Consider the following 15186-nt stretch of genomic DNA (forward strand, 5'->3'; position numbering starts at 1 on the left):
CTCTTTTCTCTGATTCTAATACAAGACAATTTTCATTTTCCTTTGTCTCATACTGAGTGGCAAAGTAGATGATTAATAGGTTTACCAAAGGATTGATTTTAAATAGGGCTGAAGATCAAGACGTTTCAGAACTTGGGGTGAAAGCAGGTGTCAGGAAGGACAGTGCATTCATTCTGTTTGAATTGCAATACATAGGGGCAGGAGTGGCAAGGCCTGGCCCCTGCTGTCTTTAGAAGCTCATCAAAGAAATCTAATGGACAGCCAAGATTAAGAACTATTGGCCTGAAGCCTCAACTTAGAACAGAACAACCGGGGCACTTGGGTGGCTCAGTCGGATAAGCATCTGCCTTCGGCTCAGGTCATGATCCCGTGATCCTAGTATCCTGGGGTTGAGCCCTGCATGGGGCGCCCTGCTCAGCAGAGGGAGACTACCTCTCCCTCTCCCTCTACCCCTCCTCTCAGCTTGTGCTTCTCTCTCTCTCTCAAAAAAAATAAAATCTTAAAAGAACAGAACAACCATGAGGGCATGTTAGGAGATTATTACGAAATTATTCACGGCCCTTGGCAGTAGCTGGTTTGAAACAGCACGCAACAGCCCCTGCAAACATCCTGGGTATCAGACACCAGGCTGTGAAAATCCCAGGCTCTCTGGAGAGGAGACAGAAGGGGCGCAGGAAGCTCCCTCCCACCCATGGGGACTCTGCACGCCGACCATCCTTGACCTTGGCTCTCGAGCCAGCTGGCCTCTGGAGCTCCCACTTGGTGGTCCTGATGGTGGCCTCGCTGTGCACCACCTGGGGGGCCCTCCCCGTCTGTAAGATCTCCAGGAGGGTGGACTTGCCCTGGCGAGGAGGACCCACGATGATCATTTTCATCAGCTTGCACTTCTCTGCTTTCCGCAGTTGAGCACGCAGGTAAGACAACATTGCTTTGGGGCCTACACAAAATCACAGAGTGGGGGAAAATGCTGCTGACACATGGACAAGAACATGCTCACAGCTCTGGGGAAACAAAATCCTTCCATATGTTCTAATGGGTGGTAGGGAGTGGAGAGGGCGATTGGGTTTGATGCGAAGAAGGTGCAGTCATAATTACCCCAAAAGTGGAATCCGAATGGTGTTCGGATAGACAATATCCTTCCTGCCCACAGAATCACAGATAGTTTTATTCTATGGTTAATTGCAATACACTGGTGCTCAGCACCAATCACTTTCTGGGTAACCTGCACAGGTCACCCAGCTGCTTCTAGCCCAGGTCCTTACCCTCTAGACTGAAGCAGTCTTTCTCCGGGGGCAGTGCCTAGGAAGCCCTACCTTCTTTTTTGATCTCTGTGGGCACGTTGCTGATGTTCAGGTCTTCAATGTCCAACTGCCAGAGGTTGCTCAGCTGCCCCAGCTCAGGAGGGAGCTCACGGAGGCCAGGATTGCTGAGGGCACACACACACATCATGGGAGGACACACACACACGTGCGAGCACACACAGACATACACATACATGCAGCAGCCCGTCAGTCTCTAGGGTCCACTTTTCCTGCACCCCTGCTTTCAAATGTTCCATTAGATAGCAATTCCAAAGGCTTTCTCGCTGGAAAGCCAGCATTGCAAATGGTAGCTCTGTCTTCTGCAAATCCCTGTGGCTTAGAACTAAATTTCCTCCCCACCCAGTGTCGTCATATTTTCTATTTATTATGGTGCCATAAAGATTATTAGTCACTTCTCAAAAAGGCAATGTAACTGAATTATTTTATATTTTCCTTGTTTTGCACACCGCACACTCCCCTGCCCCCTCAGCAGCGCCTGGCGGTAGGTACTCAGTAAATGGAAGGATGAATAACTGAGCAGTTCTCGTCAGGACAGGAGCCAAGTAGCAAGGAGTGCATCACGGCATCACGGCCCCTGTCTTCCCTTCCCCTACCTCTTTGACTAAAGCCCAGTCCTGAAAGTCTCCCTGCTGCTTCCTGGTCCACAGAGGGCTTCTTTCTCCCTGCTGCCTGTGTCCTCAGATGGGTTACAGGAGGACACCCTGAAGGGCCAGTGCGCCTGCGCTGGCTGGGTACTCACTTTCCCAGGTAGAGTTCCGATAAGCTCTTCAGGAGGCAAACCGAGGGAGGGACCGAGTCCAGGTGATTGTCGTTCAGACAAAGGACTTCCAAAGACTCACTTAGGAAGGCCGGAAATTCCAGCACACCCACTGTAAAGAAACAGCAAAACGGACTGGATGTCTGCGGATGATTCTGGATCACGGCGTGGAGGCCAGGCAGGTGTACCAGCTGGTGAAACCTCCGCAGGGCATTGCAGTAAATCGGTCTGAGTAATGTGCTCATCTTACTGACCTAAGTAAGGATTCCAGTTCTAGGGGATGGTCCTACAGACATTCTTGCAAGTATGTGGCAAAGATGTGAGGGCAGAACACTCCGTGGGCACACTGTAATAGCAAAGACAGGGGACAGGCTGCGTGTCCCCCACCCAGGGAGGTGGCTGATGAGTAATGGGTAAGATGCAACTTATAGAGCATGGGGCAGGCAGGTCCATGGGTATGGAGTGACATCAAGGACTACTGGTGAACTGGAAAAGGAAGGAGTGGAATCTGACATCTAGAAGGCTTAATTTGTGTATTATAAAACGTGTGTGTGCAGGCTTGTGAGCAAATACACACCCCCCGTGCATTTTATGTGTGTATGTCATATGTATGTGTGCTATAATGCATATTCGTGCTATATGATGTTTATGTGTGTGCCACACATGCACACAGGTATATCGACGTGCTGTATGTTACAGGAATGTTATAGGCACACCACACATGTGTATTACAGGCATGTGGATACACCAGGCACACACGCGCATACGTGTATGTTAGACACAAACATAATCGTTACTAGAGACACATTAAATCCCACAGCTGTCTCTGGGGAAGAGAATTACGAGGAGACTGGATATTCATCCCACACATTTGATACCGTTCAAAAATTCTGTTTACCACGGACACGTCTTACTTCTTCAGTTAAAAAAAGCCAATGGGGTAAAAAAATAATAAGATGGGCTTGGTTTCTATGCTTCCTATGATGGCACTCTCTGAAAAAACCAGCCAGCTCTCTATTATTTAAGAGACTTCATTAATTAGGCTAATTATGAGATTCCTATTAAGATCATGTCACATGAGCTCCTTCTATGGGCCACTGGAGTGTGGGAGCTGAGAGAGAATGTGGCAGGGAGCTTGGACTCACGCACTGATGGAGATCAGAGGCTTAGGTTTCAGTAAAATCTCCAAAGCGCCTTGTCCTCCCTGGTGGGCAGGACTCCATGCTCCCAGAACTCAAGATAAAAGACGGCCCGAGCCCTCTCCTCTGGCCCTCTTGCCAGCCAAGTGAGATAGAGAAGCCTGGATTCTTTTGTTGGGCTGGAAAAACTTTCCGCCGCCCTTGATCACAACTTCCTCCCTCCGCTCTGGCTCTTCTCCACACATGTCGTCCGGTATCGATGGTAATGGGGTAACCTGGCATCAGAGAATGTTCCGGGAGAGGCGATAACGGATACTGCGATTGGTGCCCAAAAGAACCAGCCTAGCTGGCCCCCTGTGGGAAGGGGACTTGGTGCAGTGGCTCCTTGAGTGTAATAAAGGTGCAACAGATTTTTAAAGATGGCTTTGAATGTAAGAAAAATGTTTGAGGGCAGCCCCAGTGGTTCAGCGGTTTAGCGCTGCCTTCACCCCAGGGCGTGATCCTGGAGACCCGGGATCGAGTCCTGCGTCAGGCTTCCTGCATGGAGCCTGCTTCTCCCTCTGCCTGTGCTTCTGCCTCTCTCTCTCCCCTCTCTGTGTTTAATAACACATGAGATAAATAATAACACATGAATAAATAAATAGGATCTTAAAAAGAAAAAGAAAAATGTTTGAAAGGACTTTTTTTTCCTCCCCTCAATGAAAAAGAATGATTGTTAGCCAGCCCCAACACACATCGAAAAAACAGTAAGAAAGGCTCACTTTCCTCCCAGAGAACACATTCTGCACACCTGACCTTGGTACTTTCTGATTTTCAAGTTGTTTTTGAAGCCTCTCTATGCGAGGAATTATGACTGCAAACAGAGGCAACACCTGTCATAGAGTCTCTGGCCCAGAGCAGAAACGGGCCTGGAGGAGCACAGCTCGAGGTATTTATGAACTGTAATTATTCCTAAGTTATTTATGACTCTGCTGGTCTGAATTTTACCGTAAAAACGCTGTCCAAATTATTTTTGGACAAGGCTGCCGCACAAATAGGACTACTTGAATGTACATAAATCTCCTTGGAATTTTACTATCCGTCTGCAAACAAGTTAGCTTTTATATAGATAATTCCCTACCCAAGGATCAACAGCCCCCAAGAGAATAACCCTCCGCAGGGGAAGAATTTGCAATGGGCCTCCTTTTCATCCAGGGGTGGGCCTCAGCTTTCGAGACGAAATTGAAACACTCAAGAAGCCTTTGTCAGATGCCAACGCCACGATCTACCTCTGCCAGGGATACTTCAAGGGGTGTGGCCTCTTCACCTAGCTCCCCAGAGGGGCTCTGGTGGGCCACTGGCAAACTCATTTTCCAGAACATTGGTACACGTTCCTGTTGTGCTTTTCATGGCGTGCCTTTGGCCTTGTACTCTGGTGGCTTCACAAGGGAGTGGCTAGTCTCAATGAGTGGTGGGCCCTACCTCCTTTGCACTTCTGCATTTCTAACCTGGAGACGCCTTTCTAAACCACTCCAATGAACGAGGCTCAACCCCACAGCAATGGCAGCCTGAACGAGATCCATCCCAGCTACATTTGTCACGCGTGTCATCCCGCTTGGGTGTCAATGAGAAGAAAGTGTTGGTTTATCCTTCCTTCCAAGTGAAATCCCTATGTCTGGACTCCATGTCCCAAGTCCTAAGGCCCTTCATTTTAAAAAGGATCAGTTATGAAATTCCTAATTGTGTGTCCCCATTAGTGTGTTATAGGGCCTCCTCATTTGTTTCTGGGCCATTTGCACTTCCTTTTCTGCAAACTGTTTATATCCACTGCCCTCCTCTATTTTTTTTTTCCAACTGCGTTTTTTTTTTTTTTTTTAAATCAATTTGTAAGCAGGCTTCGTATACTAGGGACTTCAGCCAATTTATGTGGCAATGATTTTTGTTGAAAATATTTCTTCTCTGTCCACCCTATTACTTGGTCTATGGTGCCTTTTACTGAACAAAGCTTTTCAATTTTTTACCAAAGCTGGAAGTTTTGGTCTTTTTCTAGTGGCTTCTGGATTATTTTTTTATTTTTATTTTTATTATTATTTTTTAATAATTGATTTATTTTTTTTAATTTTTATTTATTTATGATAGTCACAGAGAGAGAGAGAGGCAGAGACACAGGCAGAGGGAGAAACAGGCTCCATGCAGGGAGCCCGACGTGGGATTCGATCCAGGGTCTCCAGGATCGCGCCCTGGGCCAAAGGCAGGCGCCAAACCGCTGCGCCACCCAGGGATCCCTCCACCTAGTTTTTAAAGGTCTTTTTCCATCCCAAATTTTACCTATATTCTCCTAAATGTTTCCTGTTTTCTTTTTTGTTTAAGTCTGAAATCCACATGGGAATTTTTGTAGTTGACATAAAGTAGGGAATCCAGTGTTATGATTTTTCCTTTCCAACTGGACAGGCAGTTATACCACAGTACGTATTAAAATGATAAAATATTCTCCCCCCACAAAATTGAAATGCCACCTTTGTCATATACTAAATTCCTATCTTGACTTAGGTCTGTTCCACTGATGATGTATTACTTTTTCATTCATATGTAAACACACACATTCCTACATGACTGATACATATGTGTATCGTATGTATATATACACTGGTTCATTAGAAAGTGTAACAGGTGGATATTATTTAGGTCACTGCCAGCACATGTGTCTTGGGCTCTGGCACACCTCGACTCCATCTTATACCATCTGTACTAAAAGGCACTTGCCAGGGTAGCCCTGGTGGCTCAGCGGTTTAGTGCTGCCTTCAGCTCAGGGCCTGATCCTGGAGACCTGCGATGGGTCCCACGTCGGGTTCCCTGCGTGGAGCCTATGTCTCTCATGAATAAATAGATAAAATCTTAAAAAAAAAAAAAGGCACTTGCCAACATGAACTGAGCCAAAGAAGAAAGTTATGTTACATTTAGAATGACCTACATGTTGGTTCCCGTTCTACAGGACAGTGTCCTGAGGGATATTTCTGTGTGCATTGCTAGCTTTAGAAGTCTTAGCTTTCAGGTTAAAAAAGAGGGTTGGCTGAGCAGCTGGAGGGACAGGTCCTCAGCTGCCCCATATCTCACAGAAGATCTGTGAGAATGAGAAAAGTCTGCTTTCCTGGAATAGTATCTACTGACCTGGCCTGGTTGTAAGACCAGGAGAAACACACTAGGAACCGTGCCATTTCTGGTGAGTTTGAGGGAAGCCCCCAAGCCCCTCCAGAAACTCAGGCTGGCCAGGACAGGGGGGCTGTGTTCCCATGTGGGCTTCAAGTGTGGCAGTGAGGACTTTATGGTGCTACTCTCTTCCCGACTTCAGGGCTGGAGTCCCGAGGTGCTGGGCTGAAACCCAGTTCTGTCACTGACCAGCCACAGCCCCTGTGCTACAGACCAATCGTGTCCTTCCCATCCTCTTCATACATCTAAGCCCTAACGCCCCACGTGATGATATTTGGAGCTGGAGCCTTTGGGAGGTAATTAGGTTTAGATGAAGTCATGAACGTAGGGTCCCCATGATGTTATTAGTGCCCCTTATAAGAAGAGACACCAGAGAGTTTGCTGTCTCTGAGAATACAACCAGAAGACCCTCATAAGGAGCCTGATCTCAGACTTCCAGCCTCCAGAACTGAGAGAGCATAAATTTCTATTATCTCAGCTGACCAGTCTGTGGTGCTTTGTTATGGGAGCTTGAGATGACTGCAACCCGGCGGGAGCCTCAGCTTCCTCATCTGCAAAATGGGGAGCCCCAAGCCATACTCCATGCCGTGACCCTTACAGAAGGTGCTGGCACACGGACCATCTCTAGGGCAGAGCCATCCACACAATAGCTACCAGTCTCATCGGACTGCAAAAGGTAAGGAGGGTGTCAGTACATTTGCAAGCCAAACTTTGACGAACAAGGGGCACAGCACGCGCTCAGGTTTTTCAGGGAAAACCCCCCATGCAAGGGCGACCCCCGGTGGCAGAGCAGGGAACTGCCTGTCCGGTGTCTCATCTGACCCCACGGATGGACAGACGGACGGACGGACGGACACACACACACACACACACACACACACCCGTACCTGTCTCGGTTTCCGGAACGCTGGCGCCCTCTGGTGGTGAAAAAGGAAATACGCTTTGTTTTCATTCCGTCTTCAGTTCTGCAGGGGCAAAAAAAAAAAAAAATCAGATTTTGAGGACAGCATGACAACCTCTGCTGCTACTGTTTAATGCTGAGCCATGAGGATATACAGGAGAACATTCCATCTGCAGGGCGTTTGGGAACCCCGCAGCTGCTAGATAAGTGCTCACAGCCCCGGCCTGCTAATTGCACTGCTTATGCTCCCAAGTCTTTGGGGTGGGAAAAATGTCCAGAGGTGATCTAACGCTGGCAAAATCACTCTTGAGCTTTTCCATTTCAGGTAGCTGTGAGCTGTTCTGTGCCTGGTAGGTAGGCCCATTCCAGTGGCTGTTCTATATCGCACACTCTCACCTGGGGTGGGCTGGGGTCAAGTTCTGCTAAGCAGTGGGCTTCAGCAAGTGACAAAGGAGGCCGATCTCCAGGGCCCCCAGGGCCAGCTGTGCGCATCCCCACATTTTCACCTTTTATTAGAAGGCTTTGGGAGTCGTTTTTATTCAGTAGATGTGCATTTTGATTAGTTATTACCCAAAACCTTGGAACAGAATGACAGGTTAGGCTGATGTGATAAGATCCTCCACGAGCCTTTATTTATATATTTTTTATCTTTAGTTTTTGAAGATTTTATTTATGTATTCATGAGAGACACAGGCAGAGGGAGAGGCAGGCTCCATGCAGGGAGCCCGATGTGGGACTTGATCCCAGGACCCCAGGATCATGCCCTGGGCCAAAGGCAGATGCTCAACCACTGAGTCACCCAGGCATTCCCTCCAGGAACCTTTAAAAATTTAAAAGAGGAGGACAGTGTCATGGGTGAATTGTGCCCACTACACTCCCACCTCCCACTTTCCAATTTATATTTTGACGTCCTAAACCCCAAGCCCTCCAGAGGTGACTGTATTTGGAGGTAGGATCTTTAAAGAGGCAAATAAGTTAAAATGAGGTCATATGAATGGACTCTGATCCAATCTGACTGGTGTCCTTCTAAGAGGAGATTGGGACACAGGTATACAGAGGGACCATGTGATACACAGGAGAAAGGTGGTTCTAGGCAAGCCAAGGGGAGAGGCCTCAGAAGAAAGCAGCCACACTGGCACTTTGACCTCAGACTTCCTGCCTCCAGAAGCATGGGGTGGGGGTGGGGAGGTGGGGGGCACGGAATGCGTGTTTCTTGTCTCTTGTTTAAGCTCCTCCTCCCTGTCCCCTCCGTTTCTCCCCACAGAGCCTGCAGAGCCCTGACAAACCAACAGAGACACCAACCCAAGGGATGCTTGACTGCGGTTCCCCACACATATCTGGGAACTTACCCAAGTAAAGAGCCCCCATGCTTACTTGCCAAATTGGTTTTTGGACAGATCCAGGGTTTTGAGTTGTCTGCAGGTCCACTTCTCCTGAGGTGGCAAGGCCATCAGCTGGTTTCCCTGGAGCCTCAGGGACATAAGGGTCTGGGAGAGAAAGAAAGGCAGGCAGAGGCACCGTCAGAGCCTGAAGGGAGCAGAGACTGAGGAGAGGGTCAGCTCCCCAACAAAATGCAGCCAAATGATGATAGGCTGTTCACCTTCTAGAAGATTCCACAGTCTCTTAGAATTCACAAAATTATACCCAGCACAGCACCCAGGGTGGTTTGTACACGATCCTTCCTTCCAGGTCAGTGGCAGGCAGTTACTCCAGAATGAAAGGAGTTCAAGTACTTTTCAGCATTGAGAGAGTGACTGATATTCATGGGCCTGTCCTGGGAGCAGCGGCTGGTGCTGTGGGGCCTGGAGGCCCGGGTGTCACACTGCTGGGCAGGGACTGTAGCCCACTGCAGGGTGCCGCTGCCTCCTGTGACCCCCTCAGGTGATGCCCTGTGCAGGGGCAGCAGTGTAGGGACACAGATGGTCACCTGCCCCAGCCAGGCCCCTCTCTGCTGGCCAGTTCCCTGGGAACCGCCCCCGTGTGCCTCAGGTGCCCCCTGTGGACTCCTGAGCCATTGACCTTCTGTCCACCCACCATAAACTGTGTGTGGGGTGGTATAAGCTCCACCCTTGGACTGGTCACATGTTTTCCTTGTAACCTTTCTTGATGCCATCACTGGGGGCCTCCCTTGTCCAAGGGGGGGCACGCTGCCCCCACCATCACAACCAGCTTGTCCCCGAATTTCTCAGTAGGCCATGCCTGCGCCAGGTGCCAGGACCCTGGCTGGGGTTGTGCAGGGCCTCCCAGGACCCCCATCCAGAGGGGGAGACGGTGAACAAACATGAATCCCTGAGGGGCTGAGGGGTAAGGTCCTGGACTAAGTTCCTTCCCTCCTGATCTGCTGCTTCTGGCCACAGTGGGAACCAGCAAACCCAGCTGGCATGTGGCTGGTGTGAAATGCAGAAATCTACTCAGAGCAGGGGACTCAGCTTATGGCCAGGGGTGCCCCTGAGGGGAGCAGGGATCTATGTCCTCACCTGTCAGGGCCTCCCTTGAAATGTGCACACTCCAGGGCCTGAGACTTCATAGCCCTCCTCCTGGAGACCACACAGATGGAAAGTACCTTCTTGGTCCTTTAGGGTGGGAGGTGTCCCTGCACACGAGGGGAAGATATTTCCCCTGCAGGAGAACCTGTGGGGGCCTGGATGGCCTGCATGGCCCGACTGGGGCTGAGGCCTGTGCACTCTGCCTGGGGGTGCCCTGGTTCCTCCTGCCAACACCTGCCAGGCCTTGATCTGAGGCTGGCTCTGGGAATCAAGAGGTGAACGTGGTCTATGCTCTGCTTTAAGGGGCTCGTATTTGAGTGGGGAAGACAGGAGTAGATCTGCAAACAACCTAAGACAAGAAAGCAGCCCCATGGAGGGGAGTGAGGGTTGGGGTGCACACAGGGCTCCGGCAAAAGGCACTTTCCTAAATTCACATCCAAAGCTTTTGACCCTCAGGAATTCCAGTTTTGCTGCCTCTGGGGAGGGAGACAGGGGCAAGAATGCACCACCCCACAGTGCTCCCTGGGCTTTGCTCCCAGTAGGCCTGGGGGGCGGGGTGGGTGGGGGTGTCACCCCTGTCCCAGGAGGTCAGAGCCAGAGAAGGCCAGACAGGGGGCTGCTGGGCTGCGCTTACACTTTTCAACATCAAAGAGTCCTGGAGGATAAAAACCCATGCTCTCCCCTCCCCTTACATATCTGTTTTCATTTTGCTCATTTCCTCCCAATCTTTGCTCATAAACACGCATGTTTTTGACAGTTGAACTTTTTTTTTTCCTGGTCTCAGAAGCTCAGAAGAAGCCTCTAGCTTTCCCTGCAATGTGGACTGGTTTCCTCACAAAAGCCAAAAAATGAGAAAGAGAGCCCTATCGGACTTACATCAAGCTGTAAAAGCCCCAGGGGAACTTCTTTGAGGGCATTTTCTGAGAAATCCACATCCCGCAGGTGGTTTTTCCAAAAGACAGCCATTTTGTCTGGTAGAGATTCCAGAGCATTTTTGGATGCTTTACAGCATTTCTAGGAGTAGGACGAGAAAGAGAGTGAGATATTAATTAGTTTTGTAAGTGCAGCGGTGCTTAGGAGAAAAGACCATGTCCAATTTGATGTGAAAAATCAGAACACGCCAATAAGGCTCCATCATAAATGGCTACAAACTGTCCTTGTCTCGCTTTCCTGTCCTTGCTCTAAGGAAGGGACCGGAATGGTTTCCTGAGGGAGATGAAGGTGGCTCATGCTCCCTTCCCTTCATTCCAGAACATCTGGCCTATTGTCCTTGGAAATAATGGCATCATTCAGGACCCAGCTCTAGAGAGGAGCTGGTTTCCAACACACATATGTTTAAACCAGAATGTTAATGCTAGTGATGGAGAATTTCTTGGTTTGAAACTGATGGCAATAAAACACAAATATTCTTTATGCTATTCCGCTTTCTTTCTTTTTCTTTTTTTTTTTTTTTTAAGATTTTATTTGTTTATTCATGAGAGACACAGAGAGAGAGGCAGAGACACAGGCAGAGGGAGAAGCAGGCCTCCTGCAGGGAGCCCAATGCGGGACTCGATCCTAGAACCTGAGATCACTACCTGAGCCAAAGGCAGATGCTCAACCGGGTGCCCCAATGTCATCTGTTTTAACAAGCAAACTTCCCAAGAAACAAAAACACCATTTTAATTGGCAGTGCTGTGGATGCAGATTATGTTTTCTTCTCTTCTTTGTTCTGATTTCATAGCTATTTGAAAGGAACCGTGGCCCCCTTCTGGGGGCAAAACTCCTCCTATGCCAGACGTGTAAGCTGGAACTGTGGAAAGTTCTATGGGTGTTACTGCACAAATCTCAAGCCTGGAGCCAGGGCGGGGGGTGGGCAGGGTGATGTGGAGGGTGTGGCTGGCTTTCAGGTGAGTCACCTGTCTGAGATGCTCAGGGGCTGGATGCTGAGTGAAACTGCTGGGTGGTGGTAACAGGGGAACAGCAATGCTGCCCCCCAGCGTGGCCACCAAGGGGGAAAGGGAGACAGAGCACCGACAGAGCTCTGGTTCCCGTGAGATGCACGCTTGACTGGCCTTTCACGATTTCCAGCATGAGACTCACCAAAGGGCAGGCCCAGGCATCTGGAAACACCTTCAGGTTATTTCTGGAGACATTCAGAAAACTGAGAGACTTGAAGGAATGAAGGAAGAGTGCGGGGAGCTCCATCAATTTATTGTCAGAAATATCGAGTTCCTGCAGCTTCCGCAAACCGATCCAGTTAGTGGCTAGGGCGACAGGAAAGAAGTTGGTGAAATATTCCTATCAAGGACAAAATGACAAAGTAGGGGAGGCTGCTGACCATACAACATACCACTTTCTTCTTCAAACAATTTTTCTAAGTAATTTTTGGAAGCTGTCAGTTTCTGAAGTTTTGAGAGGTGCAGGAATCCGGGTGGGAGGTGGGGCAGTTTATTGCTGGAGACATCAATTTCAAGGAGCCTGTGGTTGGGGAGGGAGACAGTCAAGGCATCAGAAGAAAGAGGAAAAGCATCACTGTTACATGTTTCTCTGTAGACATATTTCTCTTTTCCATTCGCATAAAGCTGCATAGTGTGCATTGAACACGTAGTGATATGACTCACACTCACTCAACGCATTAACTGTGACTATGTCCCGTGTAGACAAAGAAAGCCCCATGTCTCTTTGGTAGGCCCTGGTCTCACCGACCCATAGGGATGCAAACCTTTCTCAATATATGAGAGCAAAGTAAGCTGGTGCCCTGAAAGCTGCTGGAAGGCCACTGGGCTGTGCTTCTGGCCATTTGGACTCTCGAGTCTGGCCCTGGTTAAGGACCCCCACTCAGAAGGCCCTTGTTTTTAAAACATTTGTGTGTGACCTTCTTCCCTGTGGGTGACTTCTGACCCTGTGCTCTTTGCAACATTCTCTCTTATTTCACTCAGAGCCACAGCTTTTGAAATCGGCTCAAATCCTCTATAGATAAAATGAGGATCACTGCACATCAGTGAAGGGAAGGCCCTTCCCCTTCCCACGTAGCTTCAGGGGGAAGGCTCAGGCCTCTTCCCAAGGCCTCCTGAAAAAGGAGACCAGGAGCTGCCGATACTGTCCATCTGCTGCCAGAGAACTCAGGGTGAGGTCTTTCTGTGAGGCCCTTCCCACTCTCCCTGGGAGGGCAGATAAAATCTGGCACCCCTGGGCCTCATCGTTTCTATCCGCCAGGAAGCCCTCTGACTTTCCTGACTTGCGGCTGCAGGACGGAGACCTGGACACCTCAGGCAAGCAGGGCTGCGTGGCCACTGGTACGTAGTGGAAAGGCGGGCCAGACAAACAGCCCTTCCAGACTTCTCTGTGTTCACCTCGAAAGGAAGTGGGATCTTATTCTTCAGAGCTGGTGTAAAGGAAGGCAGAATTTCTCCCCTGCCACTGAGAATTTGTTTTCAAGACCACAAACTCCATTTAAGGAGTATCTTTAGGAGGACGGTGGTGGTGGCTGGGTACAGGGGTCCCCACGCCCCCTCCAAGGGGCCTGCGTGGGGTGAGCGCCCACCTGGAGCAGATGATCTCATCCGATGACTGCACGGCAGGCAGTTCCCCCAGGTGGTTTTTGGAGAGGTTCAGCTTCCGGAGGTTGATGAGACCCCAGGGGATGACGGAGGGAAGGGAAGCCAGGCAGTTGGCAGAAAGGTCCAGCTCGGTGATCTGGCAGGAGATGTCTATTAGCCAGTCTAGATCCACCCAGGGTAGCTTGAGGTGGGACCATTTCACACGAAGAGCCTGGGTTTGGAGAAAGTAAAAAGCACCGTCAGGTGGTGAGCCCAGGGCCTGTGTCGGCTTGGAATAAAGCAATGATTTATTTCCACGTGAGTCTGTCTGTTCATCTCAGCTGGAGTCCCAGGGTGTCAGGACCTCGGCCAAGTGGTGGGCTGGCATTGAGGAGGTACCTATTCCCACCCGCATCTTTATCTCACAGATGGTCTCTGTGAGACCACCCCACGCTCCAGCCCCTAGGGGGCGCATCTTACAGGGCAGGAATCAGCTGGACAGCACCTGCTCTGTACAGAGGAGGCCACCCAGGCTTGGAGACGTCTCCCCAGGCTGGAGAAGAAGGCTGAAGATCACACCTGGGTCTTCCGACCTCCCTCCAGGGGTCTCACCCCCGTGATTAGAGCTGCTGCTGCCTGCAACACACCAGGTCCCGCACTGGGTGCTTTGTGGATGGGCTGCTTCCCAACTGAGAAAGTCCAAATATACATTCAGTGGCCAGGATATATAAAAAGCAAAACTTTGACATGCAACCTATGGCAACCTGCCTGGGAAACTAACCCCCTCACCCCGTTCTCTGTAATAACCAGCCCAGGAAGCCAGCCTGCTCTAAGGCAGATTTGTAGGCGACCACACTGCCATGGCTAGCTAGCATCAATCCAGGGTGCTAAACAGTAACTTCTGTAACAATCAGCCCACATGGCCAGGACATGATTAATGATGGACAGCTTCCCCACATCCAACTTAAATCAACCAGAGAAAGCCAAAGTGCTCCCCCAGCCAATCACACAGGACACTCCTAGTGAGCTGCCTCAGGCTTCCCCATCAACAGCCTCCAGGGGGCCGAGGGCACACCTGAGGCTTTCCCCTTCTCCCACTTCTAAAGCTTGCTCAGTCCTCTGCCAAAATGCAAGTGAAGATAGCTGACTCCCTGGCTACAGCGAGCTGGGAATAAATAGCCTTTGCTTTTCTCATTTGGTTGGCCTTTATTTCCAAAAGAGGGCATCAGAAAGGCCAGCCGCTTGCTGGTGTGTGGTGGTAAAAAAGATCTGGTTCATTATACACAAGCAGGGCTTTTCTTTTTTTCCTGGATCAAAGAATTTGGGGCTTGACTCAGTTTTGGGGGATTGGAAATCAGCTTTTTGTCTTGTGTCTCCAAAGCAACTGGAAATCTATATGAGAAAATTAGAGAAACAAAAATCAGTGTTTGGCCAAGAGGGAGATGGAACAACCAAGCCAACGGTGGGAAAGGCCAATAACACGGGTTATGTTTGCTTTCAAAACTGGCAGCAGCAGACAGACTTCCTTATGTGACCACTAGATGGCGATGTGAGTCTGGTCTTTATCTCCTTGGGGACCCGGCCAGGATTGGAAGGGAGGGTCTCTGACACCCTCTCAAAGCTCTGGTCTTGTCTCTCCATTCACCTGGATGAAGAAGCACAGGTGATGGTCTGCTGCATGTGGGGTTAAGAGAATAGCGTTTTAACTTCAGCTGATTTTTTTTTTTTAAAGACAAGTCACTCTATTGCTGTTTCTCTTGTCATTACTGTTTCCCCCACAATATTTTATTTTGAAAGATTTCAGAACTGCAGAAGAGCTGACTTGGACAGCAAATACGCATGAAATGCCCTCCACCTAGATTCCATTGTTAATC

General features: G+C 49.6%; 1 protein-coding gene across 1 annotated transcript in view; it reads right to left on the reverse strand.

Moving 5' to 3' along the window:
• LRRK1 (leucine rich repeat kinase 1) overlaps positions 1-15186 on the reverse strand; it is a 124263-nt gene that overhangs the window by 37438 nt on the left and 71639 nt on the right. The window contains exons 7-15 of the mRNA XM_041752952.1: positions 13318-13544; positions 12124-12251; positions 11874-12037; positions 10668-10805; positions 8680-8792; positions 7292-7369; positions 2062-2214; positions 1314-1426; positions 723-937 (exon numbers count right to left, since the gene is read on the reverse strand). Of these exons, the coding sequence (XP_041608886.1) occupies positions 723-937; positions 1314-1426; positions 2062-2214; positions 7292-7369; positions 8680-8792; positions 10668-10805; positions 11874-12037; positions 12124-12251; positions 13318-13544 (1329 nt within the window). The remainder of the gene's footprint in view (positions 1-722; positions 938-1313; positions 1427-2061; positions 2215-7291; positions 7370-8679; positions 8793-10667; positions 10806-11873; positions 12038-12123; positions 12252-13317; positions 13545-15186) is intronic.

Source organism: Vulpes lagopus, chromosome 4 (assembly GCF_018345385.1).
Source record: "Vulpes lagopus strain Blue_001 chromosome 4, ASM1834538v1, whole genome shotgun sequence".
NCBI classification, from domain to species: Eukaryota; Metazoa; Chordata; class Mammalia; order Carnivora; family Canidae; genus Vulpes; species Vulpes lagopus.